This window comes from Manihot esculenta, chromosome 4 (genome assembly GCF_001659605.2).
Source record: "Manihot esculenta cultivar AM560-2 chromosome 4, M.esculenta_v8, whole genome shotgun sequence".
NCBI lineage: Eukaryota > Viridiplantae > Streptophyta > Magnoliopsida > Malpighiales > Euphorbiaceae > Manihot > Manihot esculenta.
Genome location: NC_035164.2, coordinates 33,053,859 through 33,066,164, shown reverse-complemented (window position 1 = coordinate 33,066,164; position 12,306 = coordinate 33,053,859). Strand labels below are relative to the sequence as shown.

The window sequence follows — 12,306 nt, the reverse complement described above, 5'->3', positions numbered from 1 at the left end:
TCTCAGGTTCTGGAACTCCGCCACCAGTGTTGCCGTCTCACAACTCACCGGGTACAGATCCGATTGAGCGTATTTCATTTCCTAATGGACGTCAAAGTCAAGGATATGGACTGAGGCAATTTACTTATATGGAGCTAGCAAAAGCAACTGAACATTTCTCCAACAATGTAATCCTTGGCGAGGGTGGTTTTGGTCAAGTCTATAAGGGATTTATAGATGGTAAACTCTATGCTGTTAAGAAACTTAAAAATCAACCAGATGAACAAACTCAAGCAACTATGGAGGAGGAGATTAGCGTCATAAGCAGAGTCCGTCATCGGAATCTTGTTGAGCTGATAGGGTACTGCATTCAAGGAAACGATAGACTCCCCATTTATTTCCACTCTTTTACATTGCGTTTGTGTTTTTTCAAATAGTTATAAGATCTATCGTTAATAATAAATAAAAATTTTATTGATAAAAACTAGAAAATATACTTAACATGATACTAGTCTAATTATCAGATTTCCAAATACATCCAATCTAAACTAATTTATTTGATTGAAAGTAAGTTAATTCAAAAATTTTAAATTTTTAAGAAATTAATATATTATCTTTTCTTTCAATTTTTCAGGATTAAAATTATTTTTTCACTTTAAGAAAAACAACTTATTTTTTATGTGAGTAAATAGAAAATTCAAACTAAATAAAATCTTAAAGTGAAAAAATATGGTACTGAAAATATATCAACATGATCAGACTTACATTAAAACTTAATGATATAATGACGTATATTTTAATGATTTAGAATTTAAATTTTTTTGAATATTATGTTATTATGACATATACGCCAGTGATTTAGAATTCAAATTTTAATTTTTAGTGGTTTGATGTATAGTTTTTGTGCAAGAATTTAGTATGATAATTTGATATTAATTTATTTTATTCTTAAAAACATAAAATTTTATTTAATTCAAATATTTTTAATATTAAAAATAACAAAATTATTATGAAATCTCTAAATTTTTTAAAAATTTATTAATCGATCCTTATAATCTTTAGCTCCGTTTAAAATATTGTCTCTTAAAAATTATTAAAGAATTTTGTTAGTTTTATTTGAAAAGTCTTAAATACCCTCGTCCAGTAGAAAACGCCACAACCAAATAGAACATGGACCATCATAAAATGTAAGAAAATGTTGTCGTTTTCTCTCTTCTTTTCTCTGGATTCCCTCATCCCCAACCATAGAAAACTTTCTCATTTCCCTCTCTCATCTCATATGACTATTGCTGACATCAGCCAAAGCTCCAATCATCTTCTATCGCTCATGCTTCAATAGTTTTTTGTCATATCTAATTATTAGTAATAGATCCTATGCCTAATCTATTCATAGGAGTTGAATATTATTTTTTATATATTTTAAATATTTTAATATATTTTATAAAAATTATTATTTATTTTTAACGTTAATTTAATTAAATTTTTAATAAATATAAAGTGTATAACATGTATTATTGCATAAAAAAATTATAATATAATTATAATCGGGAGATATTTATTATATTTAAGTAATATTTTTAAATATTTTTAATTTATATTTTTATTATAATTAGATAATAATTAAATTTATTGAAACTGGTATATATTATATTTTTTTTAGAGAAAGTAATTAATTTTATAGATTAAAATATGTAATATATCTAGAACTAAAATGTAGATATTTATTTTATAAATAAATTTATTGAACTAACTGATCTGAGAAATATATATAAAAAATAATTTTTATTTGTGGATTATTCAAATAATAGTTGTGCAAAGTAATCATTTGACTTGAAATTAATAAATAATCTTATATAGGTACTTTTATGTTTTGATTTATCTTATATGTTATTTGATTCATGAATAATGAATAAAAATAAATTGGATATATTAGAAACTGTATGAAGGTACTTATATGATAAATAATATTCTTACTTTAAATTAATTGGAGAATGTCTGATTTATTTTTTGCTATCATGAAATTTTTATACAAAATTGAATAAAATTAGTAAATGAAATTTAAAATTTTATTTAATCGGTTAATGGCTAATAGATAAGATTTAATATGATTTAATATTACAGATATATTTTATATATTAAATATTAAATTAAAATATTTGTGATAAAAAAAATATTAATTACACTGATAAATAATATATTGAAAAGTTAAGTTAAATTATTTTTGATATTCTAAATAAATATTTGGATAATCTCAATATGTTATTGGATAATGTTTTTAATTTTTAAATTAATTAATTTTAATTAATTAAATTTATTATTGATGACCGCTGGATTTCCCTACCCCCAATCTTGGGCCTAGATTACGGCCACGACCCATGAAAGGAAGGCTCGCACGCCCTCTCAAGTAAAACAGGCCCGGACCATCAGACCCCTGAGGCCGGACTCCACCAGATTCTTCCTCATCGAGATCGGCCCAGCCCGTATGACCTCCCCACAGATTTCTCCTCCTCCTAGGTTCAGCGTCCAGCCCAGTTCTCGGCCCAGCCCAGAATCCAGAACGAGACTCGTCATACAGCCTGGCAAATCCGCTCGAGTGTACGCATGGGGGAGAATCAGAGGCCGTTACGCATGGAGCAGGCGCCTGATATCCTCGTACGTCCATATCTGTATGGCAGAGACACGTGGTCCAATCATGGGAGAGCCGTTATACGTCACCAGCAAGTAGGGAGAAAAGGATAAAAGGATACCCCTCTGGGGAGATAGGGCAAGTTTTATTCTTCAATACAAAAACCCTTGTAAAACCCTATTCTATTGGATCTCAGATCATCAATTATTAATATATTTGAAATTTTAAATATTTGGATAATTTTAATATATTATTGGATAATGTTCTTAACTTTTAAATTAATTAATTTTAATTAATTAAATTTATTATTAATATATTTAAAATTTAATGGGTCATATATAAAAAAAATACATAAAAAAGTAAAATAAAAAGTTAAATTAAGTAAGTTTTGATTAAATATAAATTGATATTGAAATAAAATTATAATTTAAAAAATTATAATTTTAATTTAATTAATTAAATAAAAATTTAGTTAAAATTATTTAAAATTGATATAGCATGTTTGTTAAAGTTTTAGATTATATTTATAATTTATTTATTTAAATTTAATAAATAAATAAATAAATATTATCATATTAAAATATAAAAGAATCTTTTATAAAACTCTAAGCGAAACAACTTTTAAAAAGTCTTTAAAATTTATAGAAAAGACATAAAGGGAGCACTCATAATCTCTTCAAATGATAAGATACTACTCGCTGCCAACTTGCTTTTGCCTCAATTATTTTTTTTGAAAAATTGACGTTATTGAATAAGATGAAATATTACAAATATCGGAATCCTTAAGCATTGATTAATAATAAATGCAAGTTCACGAAGACTCGTCGAATAATTTTCTATAAGTCAATGACGACAAGTCACCAAAATATAGTAATAATTGAGTTTTTTTTTTTTTCCAAATTGTTAAGTGCAAGTTGACGAAGACTTGTGAAAATATAGTAATAATTATTTTTTTTCCATTTGTCTTTGGTTTATAAATAGTCAAGAAGAAAGCTCTTGGACACGGTCGTAAAGTACTTGAGCGAGTCTGCAACATTTATGATGCGGGGTAGGTTACGCAAGATCAGAGACAAGATCAAAGGTATTGTTTTTTCTTTTTATATATTATTTTCCATGAAGGAGTTAATCATCCATCTCGTAAGTTTTTAATATATTTGTGCCCTGACTTTGCTCAGATGGTAAATCTAAGTTATTATCAGCTTGGGAAAAATTGTTCCGGACTCATTATGGGCTGAGGCGATTTACTTACAAAAAACTGGCAGATGCAACTAAAAATTTCTCCAACAACCGTCTCCTTGGCGAGGGTGGTTTTGGTCAGGTCTATAGAGGAAAAATACATGGTAAAACATATGCTATTAAGAAACTGAAACGTCTACCAAAAAAAATGGAGGCGGAGATTAAGATCCTTAGCACAGTCTCTCACCAGAATCTTGTTAAGCTGATAGGATACTGCATTGAAAAAGCTGATACATTACTTGTTTTAGAGTTTGCTCCCAACAACTCCTTGAAATATCATTTACATGGTGAATTCTTTGACATATAATTCAAGCATATAAAATAATGAAAGATATTAAGTAATGACATCACTGCAGGGAATCAAGGAAATCAGGTTTTGGAGTGGTCAAATAGAATGAAAATTGCTATAGGTTCTGCCAAAGGATTGAAATACCTGCATGAAGATTGTGAGCAATCCATACTTGCTGAATATTACTCTCCTTTTTTTTAAGTACAGATTTTTTTTAATACTTTTCTCTTATTATTTGTTTAGGTCCACACAAAATTATACACCGAGATATAAAAACTGATAATATTGTTCTTGATAACAATTTTGAAGCAAAGGTAAAATAATTTAATTATAAATATGTGAAATGTTTAATCTCTGTTACATGACTAAAACCACCATTATTATACCTTGTTGTTTTTTATATTAATTTATATGTATGCCACGATATTGATCTGTTAGTTTTTGTTTCAGGTTACAGATTTTGGGTTAGCCTTGTTTTTTCCGGATGATGTTAGTCACCTTTCCATAACCATCGCGGGAACTGAAGTGTGAGAATATTAATTCTTTAGCATTCTCTTTTTAAGAAAATATTTATTTAGACCCGTTATATTATGGATCAAGTAATTTTTAAAATATAAATAAGTTGATCTTTCCTGAAAAGTACAGATAGACCCACTTTAATTTCTCTTGAATCTACGGTGGACCAAGTTCATCAGAAAATTTCTCCTTTTTTATTATATTTCATGAATATTATGGTATACTTTTACTATAGTAGAAAGGTACAACATATAAAAATAAACAAATACTTATCTATGTTGCATGTGTATTTTCTTACTGCAGTTACATAGATCCTAATAGTGGCGGACATACCTCTCAAGAGACTGATGTCTATTCTTTTGGTGTTGTGCTTTTAGAATTAATTACTGGAAAAAACACTAGAATTAATGGTACTACCATTGTTGATTGGGTATGATATCAGTCTCTTTTTCTTTTTCTAATGTTTATATGACAATGTGTAGTCTCTAATAATTTCTCCCCAAATTTTTTATCTGCAATTTTATTCTCTAGGATTTGTCAACTAATTATAAGTAAACACATGCAACACACAAATCTTTCCCTCAGCAAGATCATTGCCACTAATAAACTCTTTTCATGGGATTGTCAATCATGAATTTACAACATTGTAACAGTGTGGTAATTAAATTTTAACCTATAATATAAAAATTTCTAAATTTAATTTCGTTAAAATAAGTCTTCTTTATTTATAATAACTTATTTTTCGATTGATAAAATGACTTATTTTTTACCCTCTCTTCTTACATATTATTTCTTAATCTCTTTCTTCACCACTTTCTTTTACACACTTTTAGTCTCTTTGATACGGGGCAACTAGCCTTGGATTTTACGGCAGAGTTGGACCGGGGTTAACTTTTATATTTTAATTATTATTTTGGATATTTTAGGTATTTTTATTATTTTGCATATTAGAGTTTTATTTTTATTGTAAATAGTCTCCCTTGGCTATTAGGATTTTAGACTCCTATTAGGATTAGGATTATTTTGCATATTAGAGTTTTATTTCTATTTAGCCTCCCTTGGCTATTAGGATTTTAGACTTCTATTAGGATTAGGATTATTTTATTTCTATTATAAATAGCCTCCCTTGGCTATTAGAAACGCACTTTTCACTTTCCAATTGTTAAGAAATTTCAATAAGACTTTTAGTCTTTCAGCTTATCTTTTCTCCTCGTCTTAGCCAAACGATATTGGTTAAAACTCCTGACGGAGTCTAAATAGTCCTTCTTTTCTCTCATTTCGTCTTAACCAAACGATATTGGTTAAAACTCCTGACGGAGTCTAAATAGTCATTCCTTTCTCTTATTTCGTCTTAACCAAACGATATTGGTTACAACTCTTGACGGAGTCTAAATAGTCCTGCATCAGATTGGTATCAGAGCGAAGTTCGACCATGGCAGATAACCAAGAGGCGCGACTTGTTGCGATTGAGGCATCCTTGGCAGAATTGAGGGAGATGATCGAACAACTGACCCTGCAGCAGGGAATCCACCAACCCGCCGCCGCCGCACATCCGCATGTGGCCGCCAATCCTGTGGCCGCCAATCCTGTGGTCGTCAATCCTATGCTTGCAAATCCCCAACAGAACTATCAGGAAGGTTACAGGATCAAGGTAGACCTTCAAAACTTTTCTGGTTCATTAGATGTTGAATCTGTTCTTGATTGGCTGGCAGAGGTTGAACGCTTCTTTGAAATTATGAACGTGGAAGAGGAACGCAAGGTTCCAATTGTGGCCTATAAGTTGAAAGGGGGTGCAGCAGCCTGGTGGAATTCGATTCAAAACAAACGCTATCGGAAGAGGCTGGAGCCCATACGAAACTGGGTGCTGATGAAGCAGATGTTTGAACAACGGTTCTTGCCTAGCGATCACGCTCAGGTTTTATATAACCGGTATCATGACTGTGTACAAGGGAACCGAAGGGTGAATGAGTATACCGAGGAGTTTCTAAGGCTGCAGGCGAGATGTGAAAACTGTGAGAACGAGACCCAACAGGTTGCTCATTATCAGAGGGGGCTGAATCACGAAATTCGTTGTATGATGGGAGTAGCTGCGATTTTCACCCTGGCAGACGCTATTGAGATGGCAAAAAGGGCAGAAGAGCGTGTTGATTGGCAGCCACGACAGCAGCAGTACAACCGAAATTTCAATTACAGAAACTCTAGTTCAACAGGGACGCAGCAATATAGAGGCAACTACAACGGGCAGCCTTCTAAGGTTGTAAATTCTGGCAACCCTCCGAATACCATGGAAGAAAGGAGAGACAGTAAGGGCAAGGCAGTCACCACTACAACAGACAAAGGAGGCAGGACCAATCCTTACCAGAAACCAACGGGAGACATCTGTTACCGGTGCAGGCAATCTGGTCATCGATCAAATAATTGTCCAGAACGTAGAGGAGTTAATGCTGACCGCCGGCAGGTTAATATAGTTGAGCAGGTGGCTGAAACTGACGAGGAAGTGGATGACGATGACGGATCTATTGCTGGTTCTAAAGATGGAGAGGTCACCTATGTGGTGAAGAAGATCTTATGCTCAACAAAACAGGAGGACGAGACACAAAGGAGGAAGATTTTCCAGGCAAAGTGTCGAGTAGGAGAGGCAATTTGCAAGCTAATTATAGATAGCTGCAGTTGTGAGAATCTGATAGCTAAGCAATTGGTAAAAAAATTACAGTTGCCTACACAACCTCACCCCTCACCCTACAAAGTCGGATGGATCAAGGAAGGACCGACAATTGAGGTCAACAGAATCTGCAGCGTGCCTATCTCGATCGGTAAATCTTATACTGAACCTGTTAATTGTGATGTTGTGGATATGGATTGCTGTGGAATTTTGCTAGGTCGCCCTTGGCAATTCGACGTTGATGCTTTGCATAAAGGGAAGGAGAATTCATACATGTTCATGTGGAATCAAAAGAAGATTACTATCTTGCCTTCCGGTTCTGCGAAACATTCTAAGGTGGAAGGGAAGCATATTGTTGCTGTTTCTACGGGAGTGCAGAAGCTATCAGGCGCAGTTGAGAAATCTGAAGACACACTAGCCTTATTGATGAGAGCAAAAGGTACAATGGAGGATGCACCATCTTTACCACCGCCTGTCAAAGAGTTGTTAAAGGAGTTTCCTAAGATAGTGGAGGAGTCATCAAAGCGTCCACCCCTGCGGGATATCCAACATCAGGTTGATCTCATTCCTGGATCAAAATTACCGAATCTGCCTCATTACAAGATGAGTCCAAAGGAGAGTGAAAACCTCCAAGGCCAGGTGGAATTTGCTTACAACAGTATTGCAGCAAGCAACTTGGCAAAGCAGCACGTGGATGTTTTCAAACAGGAGCGTGGTGGAGGACAGAAAAAGCTTGACGCCAAGAAGATTGGTCCATTCCGGATCATTCAGAAGATCAATGACAATGCCTATGCTCTTGACCTCCCACATGAAATGAAAATTTCGAAGACGTTTAATGTGGCAGATCTATTTCAGTACTACCCTGCTGATGACAACTCGAGGACGAGTTCTTTACAAGTGGAAAGGAATGATACGGGGCAACTAGCCTTGGATTTTACGGCAGAGTTGGACCGGGGTTAACTTTTATATTTTAATTATTATTTTGGATATTTTGGGTATTTTTATTATTTTGCATATTAGAGTTTTATTTCTATTGTAAATAGCCTCCCTTGGCTATTAGGATTTTAGACTCCTATTAGGATTAGGATTAGTTTGCATATTAGAGTTTTATTTCTATTTAGCCTCCCTTGGCTATTAGGATTTTAGACTCCTATTAGGATTAGGATTATTTTATTTCTATTATAAATAGCCTCCCTTGGCTATTAGAAACGCACTTTTCACTTTCCAATTGTTAAGAAATTTCAATAAGACTTTTAGTCTTTCAGCTTATCTTTTCTCCTCGTCTTAGCCAAACGATATTGGTTAAAACTCCTGACGGAGTCTAAATAGTCCTTCTTTTCTCTCATTTCGTCTTAACCAAACGATATTGGTTAAAATTCCTGACGGAGTCTAAATAGTCATTCCTTTCTCTTATTTCGTCTTAACCAAACGATATTGGTTACAACTCTTGACGGAGTCTAAATAGTCCTGCATCACTCTTCTTGCATAAAATGACTTTGTTTTTTTCTTATCTCTCTCACTCACTTCCTTTACACACTTTTTTAATCTCTTGAGAAATGGAGCAAAGAAAAGTAAAAGGGGAAGAAGAGGGTTGAAAACAATTACAACAAGTCTTTTTTATATATATATAGTTTGAGGTCTTGATTTTGGATATCAACGTTTGTGATAAACACTTCAAAAGATAACATTATTTAGATATAATTTTCAATTAGAAAAAAATATTGAGCTTTTCTATTCAAGAATGATTAAGAATTAAGTTTGATTTAAAAATAATGGATACTCATTGGTCGATATCCAGGCAAGGGATCCAATTAGACAAGCTTTGGCCGGAGATCATACGGCACTAGTTGATTTGAAATTGAAAGAATATAATAGAGAGGAAATGAACCGAATGATTGGTTGTGCCGCCGCTTGTGTATATAAACCTTTTAACTTTCGTCCATCAATGAATCAGGTAAAAATTTTATATTTGTATATGTAATTTATTATTTATAATTTAGTATGCCAAAGTATTTAAAACATAAGAGATTATTATTTATATAGTTAACATATAATTATTTGACCGTGTGCTTTATCATACAGATAATTCAAACTCTTGAAGCAAATATTCCGGTGACGAATATATGGAATGAGAATGATAGTAATTATATACAGATAGATACTTAAAAATTTTATTTGATAAAAAGGTTAAAGTGAGCTTCTTTTTTGAATTTTAATAAAGTTTAGAAGCTTATTTTAGACTTATAGTACATGATCAATGTGTTCTGTTGAATAATCTAAAGTTGTTTTTATTTTTATTTTTTTCCTGTCCAATGCAATCTTATATTAGGTTGATGCTTGGTTCAATAAAATTATAAAAATTCTGAGTTTTTCTTCTCCATTATGTTCTTTTCTGATTTGCTATTGTTGTAGATGTGGTACCAAAGCTTAGTTGAATGAGACACCTACAAGTTAGTGTAAGGAAAACCCCAGATAATTTTTATTTTAATCGGATCTATATAGATTTATAGTATTAATGCATGCGATTTTATATATGAGCCCATGATAGAGCACAAATTTAGCATATATTCTTCTTTTTCTCTATCATCAATTTAAGTGATTTTCTATTAATTATGTGTCTTTTATTATATTTTTACAGAAAAATAAAAAATAGCAAAGATGAATCAAAATTAATAAGAAAAGAAATTGATTATGTGCAGTGGCTGAATAGACTTGGCAAAAAAGTTGTCCAAATCTCTTGATAAACTTTTGAATAAAAGCAGAAGCATACCTGATGCGGAAAAAGAAATAGAATTAGATTTTCTCATTAAACAATGTGCGATCTCACGTGTTTCAGTATAGATTTAACGGTATAACCTCTTCCAGAAAACTTTACCCCTATTAGGAAATAAATTAAGAGAATTATTTCATTAAAGATATCCAATACCCATCATTTGATTGTTTTCCATTGCACCAGATCAGCTTGGATTATACAAAGATTTTGGCTTCTCAAAATCACCATCAGCAAATAAGTTTTTATTTGGGTTTTAACGAAGCTACGGTGAATTTGGGTTTGATGAATGAATCATTTGAGTAGTTTGTTTTTAGGTTCTTCGTTAATAAATAAGTCTCCATTTGAATGTAACATATTTGATTTCAAAGGTTTTTTTTTTTTATTTCTAATGAATCTAGATTTGTTTAATTTGTAATATTTTCTTCCCATACATTTGTCTTGATAAATCTCTTATAAATATCAATTTAATTGAAATACAGTGAAATACAAAAAATACAGGGTTTGTGGATTTAATTGAAATATAAAAAATATTTAATATTATATTAAAAATTTGGATAAATTTTAAAATTAAATTCTCAAATATTTTGTTGGAACAGAATCTATTCATAATCGGATTGTAAATATAACGATCCATTTTATCTGCACAGTTATATATTATTAAAATTATATAGATTAAATAATGAAAGATGAATGGTACAATATCTAATTGGAGAAAGAAATATAGTGGGATAACTAAATTACTTAAATCAAATATTTTGATTTAGTTTTATTTGATTTTATTTAATTTTTTTAAAATGAAAATGTATTTATTTCCATTTTAAAATTTATTTAATCTGGTTTTAATTTCCATGCACATCTTAGTTTTGAACAAATAATTCTTATGAATTGTTTATAAAAAATAATTAGTTAAAATTTAGTAGATTAAAATTTTGTTTACTTCAAATATTTTTAGTTTTAAAAATAACAAAATTATGATTGAGTCTCTAATTTTTTAAAATATTTATTAGTCAATCCTTATAATTTTTAATTTCGATTAAAATATCTTTTATCTTTTTAAAATACAACTATAATATTCTCGTGTTAAAAATTATTAAAATTTTTTATTAATTATATGTGAAAAATCTTAAAAACCTTAGAGAAAATAAATACATTAATCATAAAAAGTAAAAAATTATTGAATTTTCTCTCTTCTTTTATCTCGATTCCCTCGTCCCCAACCATAGAAAACTCTCTCATTCCTCTCTCTTTCGTTCTCATCTCCTCATCTCCTCATCTCATATGATTATTGCTGACGTTAGCTAAAGCTCCAATGATCTTCTATAGCTCATACTTCAATAGTTTTCAATCGTATTCAATTATCAGTAATATGCCATATAGTCAATTTATTAAATGTAGTTAGATATTATTTTTTATATTTTTTAAGTATTTAAATATATTTTATAAAGATTATTATTTATTTTTAATATTAATTTAATAAAATTTTGAATAAAAATAAACTCTATGAGACTATATTATTATATAAAAAAATTAATATTTAAATAATGACTCCAAATATTCCTAATCGATATTCTTATCATAATTAGATAATAATTAGAACTGTTAAGACTAGTATATATTATATTCTTTATTTTTAAAATAAACAACTGATTTTATACCTTGACATATGTGAGATATTTAGAATTAATATATAGAAGTTTATTTTATAAATAAGTGCATTGAATTGACTCGTATGAGAAATTTATATAGAAAATAATTTGTATCAATAGATTACTCAAGTGATGGTTTTATAGATAATCATTTGATTTAAAATCAATAAATAATCATATATAGAGACTTTTATATTTTGATTCATTTTATACGTTATTTGATTCATGAGTAATGAATAAAAATAAATTATATGTATTAGAAATTGTATAAAAGTATTTACATGATTAAAAATGTATTAATTACTGTAAGTTAAATTAGGAAAAGTTCCATTTATTTTATGCTAACAAAATTTTTGTGCAAAGTGAAATGAAATTAGCAAATGAGTTTTAAAATTTCATTCAATTGGTTAATGGCTAGTAGATGATATTTAATATAATTTAACGTTGTAGATATATTCCATGTATTAAATGTTAAATCCGAACATTTGTGATGAAAGGATATTAATTATATTGATTAACTATTCACTGAAAAATTAAATCAAACCACTTTTGATATTCTGAATATTTGAGTAATCTCGA

At 30.1% G+C, this 12,306-nt stretch overlaps 1 protein-coding gene across 3 annotated transcripts; it reads left to right on the top strand.

Annotated features, from left to right (window-relative positions):
• The first annotated feature begins 3,409 nt into the window (after nucleotides 1-3,409).
• LOC110612733 (proline-rich receptor-like protein kinase PERK15) lies at nucleotides 3,410-9,682 on the top strand. 3 transcript variants are annotated; one of them, XM_021753509.2, is made up of 9 exons: nucleotides 3,419-3,475; nucleotides 3,587-3,686; nucleotides 3,781-3,945; nucleotides 4,198-4,287; nucleotides 4,374-4,444; nucleotides 4,581-4,657; nucleotides 4,950-5,076; nucleotides 9,107-9,262; nucleotides 9,391-9,682. In XM_021753509.2, the coding sequence occupies exons 1-9, from the start codon at nucleotides 3,452-3,454 to the stop codon at nucleotides 9,472-9,474; spliced, it is 894 nt and encodes a 297-aa protein (XP_021609201.2). In that variant the 5' UTR covers nucleotides 3,419-3,451; the 3' UTR covers nucleotides 9,475-9,682. The 3 variants fall into 3 exon arrangements, with proteins under 3 accessions (XP_043811704.1, XP_021609201.2, XP_021609197.2); XM_021753505.2 differs by having other exon boundaries at nucleotides 3,423-3,475; nucleotides 3,781-4,128; XM_043955769.1 differs by lacking the exon at nucleotides 3,781-3,945 and having other exon boundaries at nucleotides 3,410-3,475.
• The last annotated feature ends 2,624 nt before the right edge of the window (nucleotides 9,683-12,306 follow it).